At 38.2% G+C, this 21,192-nt stretch overlaps 1 protein-coding gene across 10 annotated transcripts in view; it reads right to left on the reverse strand.

Annotated features, from left to right (window-relative positions):
- ARHGAP24 (Rho GTPase activating protein 24) overlaps positions 1-21,192 on the reverse strand; it is a 508,913-nt gene that overhangs the window by 66,983 nt on the left and 420,738 nt on the right. For 9 of the 10 annotated variants that reach the window (XM_045079402.1, XM_045079401.1, XM_045079403.1 and 6 more), the window contains one exon: positions 12,332-12,454. In XM_045079402.1, coding sequence (XP_044935337.1) covers positions 12,332-12,454 — 123 coding nt within the window. Of the gene's footprint in view, positions 1-4,541; positions 5,564-12,331; positions 12,455-21,192 lie in introns of those variants that run through there. The other variant, XM_004756147.3, reaches the window with a different exon arrangement.

Raw genomic sequence — 21,192 nt, forward strand, 5'->3', positions numbered from 1 at the left:
ATGAGCTACTCATTTATAGCACCATTTAAAATTATATTAATTTGAGAGGAGCCTGGGTGGCTCAATGGGTTAAAGCCTCTGTCTTCTGCTCGGGTCATGATCCCAGTGTCCTGGGATCGAGCCCCACATGGGGATCTCTGCTCAGCAGGGAGCCTGCTAACTGCCACCACCCCTCCACTTTTACTGCCTCTCTGCTTCCTTGTGACCTCCATCTGTCAAATAAATAAATAAATAAATAAACTTCAAAAAAATTAAATTAATTTGAATAGTAACATTCTACTGGACAAATCTACTTCAAATATGAATTACAACATACACAAATGACAAATATGATTACACCATTCACAACATACAATAAACTTTAAAGAAAATGTTAGTTTTATTCAACCATGTCACAACCATGACAAAGGTAACCTAGTTGAACTCATTACCACCTATGGATCAGTAGGAAAAGGTACTAATAATACTGTATTTCATCAGTTTGCAATAAACCTTGAATTCTTGATTGACTAGACCTATTGCCATACTTCACTCTGGGAAGAAGTAAATATCTATCTATCTATCTATCTATCTATCTCTTCATCTTTTACTACAAATGTATATAAAGCACTTTAAAATGGCTATGAAGATAAGATGGCTGGGTAGGAACATAAAAGAAATATAAGAACTACACAGAAGGCTTGGGTGAAGAGAAGGCTTGCTGAAAAATGAGAGTCACCAATGCCTAGAAGGAAGCATAAAGTATGAACAGAGCAGAAAGGGTGTCATAGCGTAGGGAAAAAAAGCAAACAGGTGGCATAGGAGTGTGTTCCCATGTGTTTAGGGAAGAAAGAGTGGGACAGTCTGGAGACCTGGGAGTTTATTCTCCAGCGAATAGATGGACTTGGTTAGAAAGACTTGCTAATTACATGAAACTGTTGGGACTTCCTCTCGGGAGCAGTAGGGACTCATAAATATATTCGAGCTGTGGGATGCTTGAGAAAACTCTTTCAGGAACACCAATTGGTCGGTGCTTTACAAATGACTTGTGTGTCATGGGAATTTATGAAGAACATTAGGGTGGAAACAAGTGAGGATGGATGCTGTCTTGAAGAGCTTCTTCCTAGGTTAAAATAAGTGGTGTGCTCAGTCGGTTAAACGTCTGCCTTTGGCTCAGGTCATGATCCCAGGGTTCTGGGATAGAGCCCCGCATCAGGCTCCCTGCTCAGCAGGAAGCCTGCTTCTCTCTCTCCTGCTCCCTCTGCTTGTCCTCCCTCTCTCTCTGTGACAAATAAATAAAATCCTCCAAAAAAAAGTAAGTTGTGTGCATGAAGCAATAAAGGCATAGAGAACTAAGGTGAAAGAAATTGAAATAGAGTCTATAAAGGAAGAAGCAAAAGTGCGTGGCTACTATCTAGTTAGAATGTAGAGAAAAGCTCTAGAGAATTAATGATGGCTTATCTCTAAGAGGAAAGCACCTCAGGAAAACAAACAAAAAAACCTAACAAAACAATATACAGTTACAGCTGAAAATTTTACCTCAGTGTGTCCTGTGAGCATAACAACCTTAAATCAGTGAGCGAGCCTACTGTGACTAGAAATAAACACTAACATTCAGGAACCAAGGTAATATGAGCCTGAAGGTAATCAAAAGTTTGGTTATGCTTCCCATATTAGATATTAGTCTTACAGAGGTAAAAAGAATTACATATATAGTTTCAAAATCAAGAGGGTCAAAATAAACTGACTGGACTCATTCTCTCTCCAGAACACAAGTCTAAGCCCTGCCATCCCCAGCTTCCTGCCTAAGAAAGGTTTCTTAGTTCCTAGATTTTTCAAATCACCGGGAAACCATTTTCAGTGATCTCTTTGAGTATCCAAACGAAGAAATGGGGAGATGAAAAAGACAGTAAAGGACCAAAGGATCTGGAAGGAAAAACAACCCTGAGAAGTCAGTTAGGGCCTGCCCAGCCTGCAGGTTCCACGACCACCAGGCCTCAGGAGACTTTAACTCAACTCCACACTTCATAGGCCATTTCTAAAGCTGCAAGTCTCCTCTTCCGTGGGTCTACCCTCGGGAACAGTAAAAAAGATGTTTTAAATGTGGGTCAGGAAAAGAGGACGCATCACCGCTCTTTCTCACGGTGCTTTTCCGTGAATCATGCGCTCTCCCTTTTGCTTTCATTGCAATGACTTAAGCTGATGCTCTCCAACAGGCTTGATTGAGAAATGCAGGAACTAACGCAGGAACTAACGCAGAAACGGGTGCACTTCTTGAACTACTTGAGTACCCAGGACATTAAACAAAGCACAAAAGAACACTCTCTTCTTAAGATAGCATGGTTTGGGGAGCCGGGATTGAAAGAAAAGTCCATTCTTTTCAGTGCAGGACCTTAAATAAAGATGTAAACAGCCCAGTGAGTCAGGCCCTTTCGCGCTGGAGTGATGAGCCCTTCGCATAGGGAAGCCGCTTCTCTCCCAGAGCCTCGCTGCACAACTGTGGTCCCAGCTGTCCGGGAATGAGAGGCTGAGCCTGCTGTGCCGCCCACTCTGGCGAAAGGGGAAGGAGACTTAAAACAGCTCCAAGCTTCCTGCTTCTCCTCTCCCTTATGGTTCTGACAGAAACCAGAATACAGTTTTGTAAATTAGAAATCTGTTAATCCTTGACCCGCATGCTGAACATTCCTCAGATTGCTAAAACTGCATAGGACAGGACAATAGTTTAAAAATAACCCACAGGAGATGATAGGTGGAAGCTGTTCCCCAGTCCTGTGGGAGCCATTTGCCCCCGGGATTCTCTCCGAGGGCACTGCCTTCCCTCTTCGGTATTTAAGGAGAAAGGGAAGAGGGCACAATGCATAGCAGTGGTAGGCAGGATTCTTGTGGCTATGCTCTGCTCCACTGACGGAGAGAGGGTGGAAAAGGTCAAAAACACCTTGCTCTGTGCTTTCAAGATACATTAAATGTCCCCAGAACATCTCATGTTACAAATGAGCAGCAACAGCCGGGAAAAGTAGACATTCTCTGCACGTTTGGATAAACTCACTTTAGTTGGTGAAGGCTGGAAGGGCCGGAAATAAACAAGTCCTCTAAGCAAGGACTCCCTCGCTTTTTTTTTCTTTCTTTTTTTTTTCTTCCAATTTCTATTGTTACTAATTTCTCTGTCAATGATGCAATCTTAACAGTAAGCACAAAATCTCTAGAAATCTATAAAAGCTGAGGCATGTATCTCACTTAATTACCTTTATGGATGAGAGAAGCATAGAAATTAACACTGAATTCCTTGCTAATAGTATAGGATAACTATCATAGGCAGATCATAACTGCTCAAAGGTAAAGACTCAGAAGGAACAAGGTTTAGTTTTAAGAAGTTCCTATATATGTTGCTTTTATATATGTGTTTTCTTTCTTTTTTTTTTTTTTAAGATTATTTATTTATTTATTTGACAGACAGAGATCACAAGTAGGCAGAGAGGCAGGCAGAGAGAGAGAGAGGGAAACAGGCTCCCTGCTGAGGAGAGAGCCAGATGTGGGACTCGATCCCAGGACCCTGAGATCATGACCTGAGCCGAAGGCAGCAGCTTAACCCACTGAGCCACCCAGGCGCCCCTGTAGGGTTTTTTTTTCTTTATTTTCTTTTCTTTTTTGTTGGTAACTAGAAAGGGTTAATTAATAGGTGGCAGAGCAAAGAAAAAAGGGAGAAAGAGCCTTAGATGCTAGTCATATCTGCTCTTGATTAATTAACTTACTATGCATGACATTTAAATTATAACTACCTAGTTCCAAATTAAATCATCAATGCCATTTAATTATCCCCATTTTAAAGCAAAAAGACATTTAAAAATATTTTGGTAATGTTTTCTAAAAGCATTTTATTTTACCGATGCTGTAACCTTTACTCCCCTGACAGAAATCAATTCTCAAATGCACAGCTTCTTTTATTGCTTATAAATTGTGAGATTTTCCTACTCCTAGCTCCTCAAAGTTTTGTCTTTGGCCTCTGCCAATGCCATCTTTTGATATATTTGGAAAGTCAAGGTGACTCCTATTTCTAATCAGTGTTAGTGAATGTGGTCCCAAGGGCTCCTGAAAAAGGTCACTAGAGATAACCTAATTATTCAAATTTTCTCAGCAGGGGAGGGAAGGCAACTATTGGCACCAGAACAAAACCCATGTGATGGGATCAGAGAACAAGGTTTTGAGAGGGACTGATTTCAAGAAGTGACAACATGGCCGCTTGATTTGGGTCTGGCAGCAGCCCAAGGTCGCCTTGGCCCCACCTCTCAGAAGGGTCAGGCCAGCTCACTTGGCTTTCCATCAGTCAAGGAGATCCCCGTAGGAGTACCCTTCTGTAAGCCCCACCTACCCAGCCCATTCAGTCATAAACGTATCAATATGAACCTTGAAAAATAAATACAGGCAAGCAGAGACATCAATCACTCTCATACAGTTCTAATCTCTTGGTTTTCAAACTCCCATTTTATCTGAACATCAACGGACCTTAAAGCATTCGCGAATATATGTATATTTTTTAAATGGACATTAACAGATCATCTACCTACCTTTCCGAAAACTAAAACACCGTTTGATTCTTCTGTATGTAGTTTTAGGAATGAAAGGAGTTGATGCTAAGGCACCTGAGGGGCATCCCCCAATAGTTCGGTCTTCAGGCATCATACAGGCCCGAAGTTTGGAACCAGTCTCGGGCTTCTTTTAAAACCTGCCTCTGCGCGATACCCCACAGCCACTCCTTCTCATGTTTATTTGTTAGGGTGGAAGTGTTGATTCCTATAACTTGAAGGCTTTTATCATCCAGGTCCTGGATCAGGGATAAGTTACCACCTCCCCTTTACTTCTTGTTTGGTCAAAAAAATTTCCTTTTCTCTTGCCTAATCCAAAGAGGTTGAAGGTTTGGGTGTTTGGTTTGGTTTTTAAGTTTCTGCAGCCACTCCAAAATGTCTCAGCAAAAAGAGCCGCAGCAAGCAAGCTGCACCCCCCATTCAAACAGCAGGAGTTGTTTTTGTATTAAGAACTGTCTTCTCAGCTGGAACTGGGGTTCCTGAGATTCCTCTGGAAAGGTCAGCGAACAGTCCTATGCAAGGGGAAAAAGGAACAATGGCAAGAAGGCCCCTGAGGAATACTTCAGGACCGTCCTTGGGGCTCCTTTCATCTGAGCAAAAGGGAAGGCAAATAATGGCACCTTCTCCAGAAAGCGTTTCAGTGCATGATAGGTTCTTTTCAAAGGACTCCCCGGTTCCTTTTATAGCACCCCTCTGCCTTTGATGCTCTCTGCAGGCTTCTCCCTTTTCCCTTCTGTCTTCAAACTCCCGGGCTCCCGAGGGAATCTCCACGTCAGAACAGCCGAGTGCCCATTCCAAGGAGCCTCCTCAGATCCGGATCCCTGGAGAAGGCAGCTCTGCGGGGAGCTTCTCCTCCCCCCTCCTCCGGCTCTGGCTCCCCTTTTCTCAATGAGGGCTGGGCGGGAGCTGGCACAGCCGCAGCTGCCTCGTCACCGCGCGCCGTGGCTGTGGCTGCGGCTGCCTTCAGTGCCCGCCGGTCACATGCAGCAGGTGCAATCACAACAGTAGGAGGGGAGGAGGGAGAATGCCACACGGCGTGTGAACCCCTCTCTTCTTCCTCTGACTTTGTGTTGACTTTCCTGCCCTTGTCTGTGCAGCTCCTTTAGAGCTCCCTGCCTTAGCTGCTCCAGAAAGCAAAGGGCACCAAACCAACAACAAGGGGGTAAGCTTTTACCCCCCTCCTTCCTGCATTTATTCTCTTCCTATACAAGACTTTTTAAGGGGTTTTGCGATTCCATCTATTCGTGAGTGCTGATTTCAATGTGCATATTGCTAAAACACATGTATGCAGACTTGTACATACATGTGTGTCTGTGAAATAGAAAAATATTCTCCAAAAAATATATATATATATTCTCCATCTGGTAACAACGAACATGCAGGTACAACCACCATAAAAACAAACTCAACTCATGGGTGTGCGTTTATGCATATTTATACATACATGTATTTCTCCAGTTATGGTCTGAAAACCAGTCTGGTTTCCAACTTTCTCCTCTCCTTTTGCAGGCACCCTCTCCACCCCAGCCCCCATGTCCACCAGCAATCTCGATCCCACTCACTAAACAATTGACTCACTGAGTTAATCATTCATCTACCCGGCTGTTCCATAAGCAGATTCAGACAGCTAGTGCTTTAACCCCAACTGACCCCCAAGGTCTCTACGTTCCTTCCAAGCCATTTGACGGCAGGCGCGTTACAAACTGGGAGGACTGCTACAAAGGCACTCCCTTTAGAAACATCATTTCTCTGCCCAGCATGCCCACATAAATAATTGTCTGTCATGGAAGAAATATTAGTAGTGACTTCTGCCGTATAGTTCAAACTTGTTTTTTGTTTGTTTGTTTTTAAAGATTTTATTTATTTATTGTACAGAGGGAGAGAGCACAGGTAGGCAGAGAGGCAGGCAGAGATAGAGGGGGGGAAGCAGGCTCCCTACTGTGGGGCTTGATCCCAGGACCCTAAGATCATCACCCAAGCAGAAGGCAGAGGCTTAACCCACTGAGCCACCCAGGTGCCCCTAAACTTATTTTTGCCTTCAGCTTCACAGCATGCTACTAGAAAAATAAGGAACCACAAAGCATAACTCAGGACAAACAACACAGTGGCAAGGCTGGACCGGGAGACCCCTGAGCCAACTGAAAACCTCACTGACCTGAGCATTGGCATGGAGGGAACGCATGCCATCCCAGGACTTTGGAGGTAGAATGAATCTCAGTTAATAAGGTTTTGTCTGATTTTCTTACTTCACAAACAAGCAAACTGGGGGCTAATACCCCTTATCTGGGGGCTAATACCATTGGGTATATGTCACATAGTGGTCTGTGTCAGAGGCAAGACCGCATTACCACTTAATTAACCCCTGCTTGACCACGTGCCCATTATTCATCATGAGGATAATGCACATTCAGTATTTTTACTGCATTGTTGTCTCTGACTCAACTCTTTTATAAGGAAACATAAAGACGGGGAGAACCTGATTTTGTTAGTAGTCAGAGTTAGGCAAAACACTCAGATCTAATTAATTCTCAGTGGATTCACACTCTTTCCAGACAATGGGCTTGGCACTTCCATACACATTGCCTCAAAAACAATAAAAAAGAATTGCAAAAACCAACCAACCAACCAAACAAACAAAAAACACCCCAACCCCCCTCAAAAGACAAAACAAAAAAAAACAGGTAGGGTTACCTGGGTGGCTCAGTTGGTTAAGTGTCCAACTCTTGATTTCAGTTCAGGATATGATCTCAGGGTCCTGGGACTGAGACTCACATAGGACTCCATAGTCAGAGGGGAATCCTAGGGGAGATTCTCTCTTTTCGTCTCCCTATTCTCTTTCTATGCTTGTCCTCTCTCTCAATAAATCAATCAATCAAATAAATAAATAAATAAATAGATAAAATCTTTTTTTAAGAAATTGTAAAAACACCCCTAAACTAACAAAACAAAATCCCTAAGCTTTTCCAAAATTAAATAAATGCTTTGACATCCTAAATTTTGGATTTGACTTTTAAGCAGAAACCATGTGCCTCTCTCAGCATTATTGATGGTAAAGCAACTGTTTACAGTGGTTTTAAGCAGATAACACGAAGCTGAAATTTTTAGATTCAATACTGGATATTGTTATCAGGCTAGGTTGTTAAGTGAATGTCTACTTCCATTTCCATTGGTTCCATTTCCTTATCTGATTATTTGTTGTTAAGTTTGCTTTATTGACTAAAAAGAAAAGGCCTATAATTCCAGAGCCCTACATTCCAGACTTTCACATAACAGTTTTTCATTTTTGAGAGACTGAAAACCTTGGCAAGCTCCTATTTTTCATCAAATGTCATATTATTGTAATGACAAAGGGGGATTATTTTACATATTTATTTTACATATGCAACCTAAACAAGAATGAGGTTAGGTGTCTTATGAAAAACTTTCAACTTTTTGAAAACACTGACTGTGAAAGGGCAGTACAGGTAGGTAATGAAACGCCCTTTCTGTAATAAACACATTTAAAATGCATCCAAAGGAGGCATACAGAAATTATATATCGGAGTGATATGTCACCTTCCAAATGCTGCAGATACCATTTAATCTATGACCATCACAATATTTAAGCATTGGGAGGGAGAATGGAATCTAAGAGGTCTTTATTTAGGATTAACAGAGTCTTGGGTTCCATAACTAAGATAGGGAGGAGAAAATGTATTTTCTTATGAGAGGCAATTATGGCAATTGAGGAATTTTTTAACAGCTTTTTTGAGATATAATTCACATATCATAGGATTCACCCATTTCAAGTGTACAAGTTTATTTTTAGCATATTCACAGATATAGACAACCATCATCATGTCAATTTTAGAATGTTTTCATCATCTCAAAGAGAAATCCTATATTTTAGGCTATCACCCACCCCCTCCAACATTCCCATCCCAACACTAAGTGGCCACTACTCTACTTCCTGTTTCTATAGATTTCCCTGGTCTGTACTTTCATATGAAGAGAATCATATGCTATGTAGCCTTTTGTGACTGGCTTCTTCCACTTAGCATGTTTTCAAGGTTTATTCACATCGTAGTGTGTATCCATACCACATTCCTTTTTTTTTTTTTATGGCTGCATAATAATCCCTGGTGTGGATATACCACATTCTATGGACTCATTTGTCCCTTGATGGACATTTGGGTATTTCCACTATGGGCTATTAGCATATTAGTATGCTGCTATAAATATTCATGTACAAGTTTCTGTGTGAACATGCATTTTCATTTCTCTTGGGTATATACCTACCTACGAGTGCAAATGCTGGTCTATAATAACTCTGTGTTTGATTGAGGAACTGCCAGACTCTTTTCCAAAGCAGCTGCACCATTTTGCATTCCCATTAGCAATGAGAAGCACTTTGATTTTTCCACATTCTCATCAATACTTGTTATTTTTGAACTTTCTGACTCAAGCCACCCTAGTTGGCATAAAGTGGTATTTCACTGTGACTTTGATTTGCATTTCCCAGACTACTAATAGCACTGACTGAGCATTTTTTCCAAGTGCTTTTTAGCCATTTGCATGTTTTAGAGAAATGTTTATTCAGATTCTTTACTCATTTTTTAAATGAGTCAAAAATGAGTCAAATTTTCAATTTCTCTTTATTATTGAGTTGTAAGAGTTCCCTATAAGTTCTGGATACAAGTTCATGATTAGATATATGATCTGGAAATACCTCTTCCCAATCTGGTGGTTGTGTTTTCACTTTCTTGATAGTAGCAATTCCAGTATTTTTGAAGGACTTGAAAAGCCATATTTATTTTAATTAGCATAATTTTTAAAATTTTGTGTGCATATACTGGAGGATATACTACTAGTAAGGCATGGGCTTGTAATTGTGGGTTTTTCATTCCCATAGTAGAGGTGATAGATCACACTATTGTGAAAGAAAGCAAGAGGAGTTCACAAACTGGAAGCAATGGGTTTTCTTCCTAGTTCTGTTACTCACAGTGTAACTGACACTTGGCAAGTTAGTCACTCTCTTTGGGTCTTGATGACCTAATACACAAAACGTGGGATTGAACTAAAACAGTCATTTTAAAATATGCTTTATCAGCAGAAAACATATTTTTAATGAAATATTAAGTACACTCCTAATATATAAGAGAAATAAAAGGGTTTTTAGTTATATACATTTCTTTGAAACTCAAATCTATAATATTTCTTTAAAATGTAATCACTGAGCAGAGAGGGGGTGTATTAATACAAACATTTGAAACCCTAGATTATGGGTGACAGTTGCAATCCTCTACGAATGTCAACATTCAGTTTGGTTCTCTACTCTTATTTACTTAAAAAATTCTAATGTTCAGTTGACTCACAAAGTATTATTATAAATTGAATGAGTACTTTAAAAGCTTGCCTTGCATTCTCATAACACTCATCTATTAAACAAAAAGGGCAGAAAAGTTTTTATTGGATCATTGTTTCTATGGTAAGTGTTCTATGCTAAAATATATCTCTTTAGAAGTAAATTTGAGTCAAGCATTTACAAATTCCTTGAAGCTCATCTCATAGGATAAAGTATAGTAGTCCCCCATTATCCACAGAAAATATCCACAAGACCCCCAATAGATGTCTGAAACTGGTGATAGTACTGAACTTATATATCCTACGTTTTTTTACTAGATATATAAAGTTGATACAGATGATAAAGTTTGATCTATAAATTGAGCACAGTGAGAAATTAACAATACTGACTAATAATAAAATAGAATAATTATAATAATGCATTGCAGTAGAAGTTATGTGAATGTGGTCACTCCCTCTTAACATATCTTGTAGTGTACTCACCCTTCTTCTAATGATGATGTGAGAACATGAAATGCCTATGTGATAAGATGAAGTGAGGTGAATGACAGAGGCATTGTGGCATAGCATGAGGTTACTATGGACTTTCTGAGGATAGATCAGAAGGAGCATCATCTGCTTCTGGACTGTGGTTGATGATGAGTGACTGAAAACTTTGGAAAGAGAAACCACAGGTGAAGGGGGACGACTGTACATAGAACCTATCAAGTACCAGAGCTCCTTGCCATCTTCCTAAATTTGAAGATTTATCTATACTTCTTATCTTATAGATAAGATATATATCTTATCTATAGACATTATCCACTGGGATAACGAGCTGAGCTGGTAGGACCTCTGTGGTGACTGAAGTAATATAGCTAATTGGATCACGTTCATTTTTCTTGAGAAAAGGACAGATGGAAGAGGAGGAAAGGGAGAAAATGGCACACCTCATGGAAATAATCCCAAACAGAAATCCCTCCTCTGGCAGATATTAAAGATCCTTCTAACTCAGAAACCCTAGAAATTTGATAATAGCGGGAAAAGAGAGTCTTTAGAAATGACGGGAACTTTGAAAAGACACGTCGTCAGGCATCCCACAGACCCTGGTTCTGGAGCCTATCAGCAAACCTCCAACACAGGAATCTGTCTCCAGAACAACTGTGAGCAATCCTTTGCTAATGTTGGCGGGGAGGGGCTTTTTAAGGCCACAGGCCTTTTAAAATGTTTTACATAGTCACTTACTACCCATTTTAGCATATGAATAGGGTGACCCTAGAGGTTGTCACGAAAGGATGGCACCATGAAAGTGAAAAGCAGCACTATCAATGATTATCCTGGGACAACAGTTGTAAACCAGACCGTTACCAGGCAAACTGGGATGAACTGTCATCCTGGTGAGGAAACACCTCCTTCCCCAACAGAAGGCACTGTTAGAAAACGATTTGCAGACCTGTATCATTCACCTGGTAGAACCCAACTTTCCAACTTTTTATAGTATATCTTTGAAGTTATGCTAAAATATGAAGTGGTGAGTCAGCCTACGTATCTAAGATGTTAAGGGGAAAATAAAATTCACTTCTAAATTGAGGGTGCTGAAAATACACAAAAAAATATAAAAATAAATACTAGAATTATAATTTACTAAATATGAATTTGATTTAATATAATTTATTTTAATGACATGAACAAAAAATTATTAGGTTTTACATTTTGGGAACTGCATGTTGGTTACAGACAAATATTTTTGAGTTCTTACCATTTTTGGCTCCATTTACTGAATTTTTGATTTATGTAATTTGTCTGTTTATGTCATATCTATTTATTTTATAATCCTTAATAGACAACGATCATGTCTTTTACCCTTTCTTCCTCCTTTCATTTCTATTTATAGTACCATTTAGTTTATTCTTTGCATGGTGCATTCTCAAAACTGTATTCAGTAAGATTTTTAAAATTTATCAAATCCACAAATACTTGCCTGATGGCAAAGCACTTTTTTTTACTCTAATAATTCTCAGATTCTCATCTAGAACTTTGCCATTCTTCTTCAATATCACTGATCATCTCAGGACTAAGTTCTCTTCTAAAGATACTAGTCAAAAATTTTTTTGCCCCATATCTGCATAATCTTAACTAATCTACATTTATAGTACAATTCCTATAACTATTTATTGTTAGTGAAATGGAAAAATCTAAAACAAACAAATTATCATCCCTTCTTATAATTCAAGATATTCAGAGAAGAAAGTTGGTTATCGATGATATTTGATTTAAATTAAATTTCTGAGAGTTACTTAGATATAAGTCCAATAACATGGAATAGTTTACTATTTATTTTAATAGTTATCCATTTGAAAATAGGAGCTCATAGGACCATCAACAGGGAAGGCAATGATAAACAGGTTTGGTCCCCCTTTCTGTTCTTCCACAATTCTATACATACTCACCTCCCCCAAAAGGTCCCCATATAACTCGGCGGATGGACTTAACCCAGTCTTCCATATCATTCTGGGTGCTCGCCATAAGGAGGTAGCTCTCATGGTTTGCTGTCATCCGATCTCGATCGCCTCCTGTAAGATAGTAACACATGAGTGTGTGCTCAGCTGAAGATTCCCCATCAGCAGCAGAGCCCTTGAAATGTACACTGTGCCTACCCAATCAATTGGAAATATTTACCATGGTTTCAGAGTGAAAAAAATCTGCTTAAAAAGGAAAGGCTCTTATGTTTCCAGGGGAAAACTGGAGAACAAATGCCATTCCCCAAACAAAGCCTGCCTTTTTGTCCTAGCAACAACCATAGGTCTGCATTGACTTATAATCCAATCTATCACACTGCACTACCGAATAAGGACAAATATAAAAGCACAATGAAAGATGGAGAAATAATCCATAGGGTCCAGATATTTACTGGAAGCAAGTGCTGAACAGTCTGAGTACTGCTTAATACATACACAGTGAGGCCACCAGGACATCATGGGTGAGCAGGGGAGTTCTAGGAAAGGAAAAAGAACTGCATGTAAAATTTTTGACCCAGGGGCACCTGGGTGGCAGTGAGTTCACCCTCTGCCTTCAGCTCAGGTCAGGATCTCAGGGTCCTGGGACCAAGCCCCCCACTGGGCTCTCTGCTCAGCAGGGAACCTGCTTCCTTCTCTCTCTCTCTCTCTCTCGGCCTGCCTCTCTGCCTACTTGTGATCTCTGTCTGTCAAATAAACAAATAAATAAAATCTTATTTAAAAAAAAAACAACTTTTGACCCAGAGGTCCTCTTCTATTGTTCTGCCATGGAAGGAAAGCCTCTTCTCCAAGAACACATCTTCAAGGGGGCAAACAAAGAGAAGAGGCCTGGCCAGCTACAAAGGCCAAATCAACCCTTAGATGACCCTCACACCCAAAGCATAAGCTTTAGGAAACTCCAGGGGTGCCTCCATGCAAAATCTTGCTGGTTTCTCTTACTTTGCCACCCCTCCCAAGAACAATCCATATACTTTGAAACCTTTATAATCTCTAATATCAATTTTGAAGTGCTAGACCTCAGATGTATGTGATTTAATTTCTTAGAAATGTTTCATAGCATACTTACATTTCCCTAGTAACTTAAATTTCTCATTTATAAAATGGGCATCAGCATATATGACCTTGAAAAAGGTCTTGAGTCGTGGTTTTCCTTGCTTCCTATTTATGGTTAAGGGAGTATTTCTTTTTTTAGGATTTTATTTATTTATTTAGGAGAGAGAGAGAGAGAAAAAGAGAAAGGGAGAGGTGGTGGGGGAAGGAGCAGAAGGGGAGGAACACGCAGACTCCATGCTGAGTGTGGAGCCTGACTCCGGGCTCAATCTCATGACCCTGAGATGGTGACCTGAGCCAATCAAGAGTCATACAGTAACCGACTGAGCCACCCAGTCACCTCTAAAAGAGAATTTCTGAAGACATGTATCAGCAACTATGCTGCTTTAGTCTCTTCAAAAATAATTAAAGTGCTGTCCACAGAAGGAGTAATTAAGGAAATGGAACATTTAACTGAATTCTGATAATTCAGGATAGTTCAAATAAACTAATAGTTCAAAAAAACTGAATTCTGAGGTGCTTAAAATATCTATGAACATTTAAGTGTTCAAAAAGTGAACACCAGGTATTGTACACTTATATATCCATATATCCATATATATACATATATACATATGGATTTTTACTAAAAAGCTATCTTTCTCTGATACATAACAATGCACATTAAAATTATATGCTGTACCTGTGTGTAAATATGCCACATATTAATATGCATGTAAGGACATATAACATAGAAGTGGCAGAAAGAACTAAATGACAAAAGGAAGACATGCTTCATTTGGCATGGCCCAGTGCTAACAATTTATTCTGTATTCTTATCCACTTATACCACAGGGCTAGGCCAAAACAATTACCATTTTGAAATCAGAATATTTTAATTATTGTCTTTGCCTAAGGGATGCTTAGCAATTCAGACAGCAATATCCTGCGGTGTCACTCCCAGCCCAGGCAGAGACAGCCTGGTAATGAGTGAGTGACAGCCACTGGAGTGTGTTTCTGCCTGAAAGCAGGAAAGAAAGAGAATGATAAGCACAACTGGCCATTATCCCTTGACTTTTCATTTGATTTTCTATCTCTGCCAGTAGGGCTGTATGTCTGACCCTGACTCTCATTTAGACTGCCAATCACAGATATGAAATCCCATCTGTGAATTTCACCCATGGATATGAATCTTGATTCCTCAGTGTATTAACAAGAGGTGGGGAAAGATGAAAAAAACTTTACCTACCAGTCTTGGTGGAAATAGAGACTGATTTTTACGAATGTGATTAAAACAATTGGAGACATTTATATAAACATGAACTAGACACTCTACTGAAAATATGTGATTTCCAAAGAGAGATGCCGTCTGTTCTAATTCATAGCCCTTTGGGTCTAAGAGCTGGTACTGCACCTTGCAATTGAAGGGGCTCAAAAACAACTTATTAAATCTATGATCTGATAAATAAATTCAATATTGACCTTCAACCATGTGAATCAAGTTTCACTGTCTTTGCTTATCCTTTACAGGGCTTAATGTTCCATTTAACTGTTCATGGATCTAAAATTTTTTCAAAAGGTGAAATTTTAAAAAGCAGTCTTGAGATGTAATTATCACTAGAGTAAGAGTGTCACATTCATCTTCAATCCATATATGCATATATACATATGTTTATGTGTATATAATACAATACATGATATAACAGTGATTTTTTAATTCATTGTTGTTCAATTCTCCATTGTTCAATTCTGCTTGAAAAGAAATACCTGTGCAGCTTCCTTTTTATTTTTATTTTCATTTTTATTTCATTTATTTTTTTAAATTTTTAGAAGATCTTTTATTTATTTGAGAGAGAGAATGAGAGAGAGAGCATGAAAGGGGACAGGTCAGAGGGAAAACAAGACTCCCTGCTGAGCCGGGAGCCTGATGTGGGACTTGATCCTGGGACTCCAGGATAACAATCTGACCTGAAGGCAGTCAGTCGCCTAACCAACTGAGCCACCCAGGTGCCCTATTTTTTAATACTACTTTGGATTTGCATACATATTTAAAGGATACAATGTTTCAGAAAATTGTACATATCTTTTATATATCAACCTGGGTTGGTAGCAATGCTTTGGTGGTAGTGTTAATACTTCAAGTATTTGTGATTTTAGTTAACTGAGTAGGTCACATTATTCAATTTTGCTTGTTTATATATATAATTGAAAATACATGTGCATTTTACTGGGATCTTCTGTATATTTGCATTTGGTATAAATTTTTCTTTCCCAGAAATAACATAGATTCTTTGAAATATAATAAATAACTGACATAATTAACTTTTGCCAAAATTAAGAGGGAGATTAAGAAAGCTTAATGAATTTAATAGACTAAGAAAGAGCTTCATCTAAAATTAAAAAGTAGGCTAAAGAAATCTACAATAAAATAAATGCACAGTTAATTTTAAAAAGAGGTACAATATCAATTAACCATATGAAAAATTTGACTCCTTTAATACTTATAAAATAATAATTTAAGAGATTATATTTTTGATCAATAACTTTGCATAGACTTTTAAAAAATTGTATTAATTAAGAAATCTCTATGTGGGGCTTGAACTTACAAGCCCAAGATCAAAAGCATACCCTACTGACTAGCAAGCTGGGGACCTCTGCACAGAATTTTTTTTTTTTAATTTTAAGAGAAATATTGGAAAAGGTATGCCAACATATTCATGCCCATTATTTATAAGAGTATGGATAATATTCCTTATGATGCAGCCATAAAATGGGATTTCGAAGGATACTTAATATGACTTTGTTATACAAAAGGAAACATAAACATTTTTATATATGATGTTATCTCAATTTTCATATAGGCAGAAAGATAAATAAGATACTAGATTGAAATTCACAATGATTTTAACAATGGTTATCTCTGACTGATAGGATTGGGATTTTCTTTGCCCTCCTTTCTGTATTTTCCAGATGCTCAACCATGTGTTGTTTCCTGTATTATTCCAGATGTTCTAACTTGTATTATTTGGTATGAGAAAAAAAGCATTATTGAATAGAGCAAATGATTGGAATGATATGGTCATGAAAGCACTAAATCCATAAAAATTCCAGATGAACTGGAAGGTAAGTCACTAACGTTACTCAGTGATGCTTAAGATTGTTGACTTTGAGTTCTCATTAATTTACCTATGACTTCGTCTCCCTCTTTCCCCAGATCCTGATCTCCGAGCACATCTCCAAAGGAAGATCTGAGACAGGAGGTTAGTGCTGCTGGGAGTGCAGACTACATCATGTCACTAGGATTTTCTCAGTAAAAAAGAGACTGCTGCTATTATGTGCATTACCTTTCTTAAAAAATATATTTAAAGAAATATTTTTCTGAATTTATTGTGTGGAAATTTCCAAAAACAGCTACCAATGTAAATTTTTGTTATTTTTTTCCTTAGAGAAAAAATACTTGTAAGTTGTCATAATTACAAACAATTTCTCCCAAGCAAAGTATTTGTATGTGTATCATTTTGAGTAAATAAGCCTTTAAACACATTATTTCTTGCATTTAAATTTTAAAACAAGTTGCTGCTCAAGAGAAACTGTAGTCCTAGACATTTGGGTTCATTTCCGAGTACAGTCCAGGGTACAGACCCTGGGGACATTTCAGTGAACACCTCTGATACTGTTAATAATTTCACAAGCAGAATGTTTCCTCATTCCTAATTACAAATCAGGTCAAAACTAGACCTTTTGTACTATTTGTTTTATATGGCTTGCAGAAAAATACTTTATTTCTATCTGGGGTTTCTAATTTTCACTCATACAAGTGCAAGGTTTTTTTTTTTTTTTGTTTGTTTGTTTTTTAAAGCACTACCTGCCTCAGAACTTAGTTTATGTCTTTGTTGGTAGTCGAATGAACTCTAATGATAAACTGTAAGATATAAAGTAAACTCTGAAGGATATAAGTGGAAAATTACTGAGACAGGAAAACATATCCTCCCTTTTATGGAGCCTGATATTCGGAAAACAACGCAAGTTATGTGAAGCACAAATTACAAATTACAGGCTTCTTTTTTTTTTTTTTTTTTAAAGATTTTATTTATTTATTTGAGAGAGAGACAGTGAGAGAGAGCATGAGCAAGGAGAAGGTCAGAGAGCGAAGCAGACTCCCCATGGAGCTGGGAGCCCGATGCGGGACTCGATCCCGGGACTCCGGGATCATGACCTGAGCCGAAGGCAGTCGTCCAAACAACTGAGCCACCCAGGCGTCCCAAATTACAGGCTTCTATGGATACACCATCTTCTAGTATTTAACAATAAAAATAATAAAACAGCACATAGTTTACAAAATAAAGCCAGAAAACAAATTGGTCTCATGATCGATATCATATGTAATTTTTTCATATGTTTTTGTATATTGCAGAAACATTGTTACCTGAATATTAAGAGTTTTGGTATGCTTTGCTAATCCCACTTTTTTCCAAGTATTTCTCTCTCAAAGGCTAATTTTAAAAGTATCAGAAGGGCAAAATTTCAATGCATGCTGTCAACAGAAAAGTTGCATGGCTCTCTAATGAGATTTTGAATATTTTAAAAACCCTAAATCAGAAAATGAGACTTAATTAGGGGACCAATAGCAATAATTATCATTTTGTTTGCAATGTATAGTCAATACCACACAACAAACACATTACCAACTGTTATCGTGCCTTATAATAAAATTAATTCTACCTTTTAATTTCAGGAGTACTTTAAATATTTTATTTATTTATTTGAGAGATGGAGATCACAAGTAGGCAGAAAGGCAAGCAGGCAGAGAGAGAGAAGGAAACAGAATCCCTGCTGAGCAGAAAGCCCTGTGCGGGCTTCGATCTCAGGACTTTGGGATCATGACCTGAGCCTGAGGCAGAGGCTTTAACCCACTGAACCACCCAGGTCCCCCTCAGGAGTACTTTATAATACTGTTTTACATATTTTTTATGCCCCTTACTAGGTCATAATCCCTTTGTAAGAATTCCCCTGCATTACATAGCTAACTTATGTTTAAGATGAAAGTAACTATAAACACACACTTTTTATCCAATTATAGATTGACCGGTATTTATTATAAACAGTAGGTTTCTAATCATGAAGTTTAGAAATGATTTGCTGGAAGTCCACGTATTTGGCTACAGATACAGGAAGCATTGACATAAGCATTTTGTACTGTACAAGTTACTTCTCAAACATCTTTCCTCAAACATCACCATAAAATATGTTAAGAAATGTGAGTATGAGACCAAAAGTGCTAGCTGGATCAAACTGCAAAAACAAACAGTACTTATAAAGAATTACTAAAAAATGGTCAGTGAAGGACAGTGAAGCAGGTTCATCAACTTCAAATTAGTCATTGATTAGCTGTGAGATCCCTCATCTTTAACTCTTTAACTGAGAGGGCAAAAGGCAGCTGCTTCAGGGTGTTATTGTGAATTAACTGAATGAAAAATACCACAGAATATTTGGAATAGTGTTTGGGACATGGTATTCTACGCTGTTTTTATTGCCATGTATAAAAATTTTGATCCTAAATCTTTCAGTAAATTATGTGTAATTTGAATCCTTTGAAATATAGAAATCTAGCTTATTTTTTAACAAATATTCTCAATACGCCCATAAAGTAAAATCCTTTTATAGGAAAGTAACTATTGATTTGTTTTACAAGTAAATATTGACTTTCATACTGGTCATTTTTTTAAAGGATTTTATTTATTCATTTGAGAGAAAGAGAGAGCATGAGTTGGGGCAGCAGTGGCAGAGGGAAAGGGAGAGAAGCAGACTCCCCACAGAACAGGGAGCCCAACACGCGGCTGGATCCCAGGACTGAGATCATGACCTGATCCAAAGGCAGATAGATGCTTAACCAACTGAGCCATCCAGGCACCCTTTTATTGGTCATGTTTTTAAAAGTACAGCTGTGATCCATTTACTTTTAAATAATTGATGAAAATTTTAAGACCTCAAACGGGCATAGTTATATTTCCATTAATTTTTCACATTCTTGAACTCATTCTTTCAAAACACTACTATTTGTGTCAGGTACATTACCTCAAAATGATACCATTTATTATATTTTGGATATTTGTTTTCTAGATTGCCCTGAACCTGGAACAGGTTTAAGCCCAACAATACATTCTGACTCTCCCTTATGTCAGATGCTCAGAATCAGGGCACTTTCTTTTCAGCATCTAATTATATTCTGATTGACATTTCCAAGAAATAGATAGCATATTTCCTTTGCGGAGCCAAGACATCTAGAGTTTATGTCCTCTTCTAATTTAGCATGGTTACTTTGGAGATCAGTGAATTCAAAATTTTATCTGATTGCTATAGACAGCAGGCAGGTAGAATAGCTGATTAAGTATATTTAGATCAGTGTTACTCCATCAATGATGATGCAGACCAGAGTCAAAAGAGAAAGCAAGTCTCGATGCAATAATCACCATCTTGTAGCAAATGGAATGTGATTAATACTCCAAGAGGCAAGGCAGAGAGTTTGCTGGTTTGAATAAATCTAAAATTAAAAGTACTATTTTATTAAATACATAGCACAAATGATCACTTGAATGTCGAGGAATACTGGAAAGTTTGGGAAAATTTTTTGGAGCTATATTGAACTTTATACCTTCCATGAGCCCATAAACACACCCTCTCCTGCAGTGTTTCTCAAAGTGAGATGAAACCAGAGTGTATGTGTCTAGAAAGGCAGGAAGAACTGGGTACTTGTTAGAAATGCAAATTCTTGGGCACAAGCTCAAATCAATCAAATCAGAAACGGTGGTGGTGGGCCCCAGCAATCTGTGCTTTAAGATGCCTTTCAGATGATTCTGATGTATCATAAAGTTTGACAACCACTGTTCTTGTTCAAGATAATTTGCCTTATTAGGCAGAGGCTACACATTTTAGAATTCACGCACTTCAGCCACACTCATCCTGTTAGCTTGTATACATATCCTATTCTTACAGTGACAGCCATTAAGCTCTAAAGCTATGGATCATATAACTTTGTGAATTACTTATTTGCATTGTAAATGATTAACACTACTAGTTTTGCAAGGACATGTCATTCGAGCTGGGACTACTGAGTCTAGCAAATTTATGGGCCTCATACATTAAGGATACCATAGTTTTATCAGAGCAAACATTAGACCATTTCTTTTTGTATCTGAATACAGATTTGTTATTCCTCTTTCCCTGATGCCCAGAGTTTGATGAGTGAAATAGAACACCGAATTTGGGACGATATACCACTTTTGAAGATCTAGATTAGAATGCTGAAATCCATTTTTAAAATTCTCTCATATCCCATCCCTTATATTGTTTTTGATTAAAAGCAATCTGCAAGATTGTTAACTACAGGTTGATTTACAGTTTGCAAGTTACTCTTGTATCCCTGATTCTTTTGGTTTTTATGATAACCCTGGGAAATAAAGCAGAGCACTAATTAATTTATCCAACACCTATTTATTGAACACCTGTATTGTGCCAGTCATTATTCTATGTTATGAGGATACAGCAATGAACAAAACAAAGTCTGCAGTCCAGAGGTGAGATCCAGACTAAAGATGCAGATTTGGAAGTCCCCTGTGTGGCGATATGTAAAAACATAGGACTGAATGATGTTCCCAGGGAATACTGTGGATGGAATAGAGAAAATGAAGTTCAAGTGAACTCCCATGTTTAGAGATGGAGAAAAGGAAGAGGAATCAGCAAAGTAGATTGAGGAAGTACAGCTAGTA

The sequence above is a fragment of the Mustela putorius genome, unplaced genomic scaffold (assembly GCF_011764305.1).
Source record: "Mustela putorius furo isolate JIRA1106 unplaced genomic scaffold, ASM1176430v1.1 tig00000382_pilon_pilon_pilon, whole genome shotgun sequence".
Classification (NCBI taxonomy): Eukaryota; Metazoa; Chordata; class Mammalia; order Carnivora; family Mustelidae; genus Mustela; species Mustela putorius.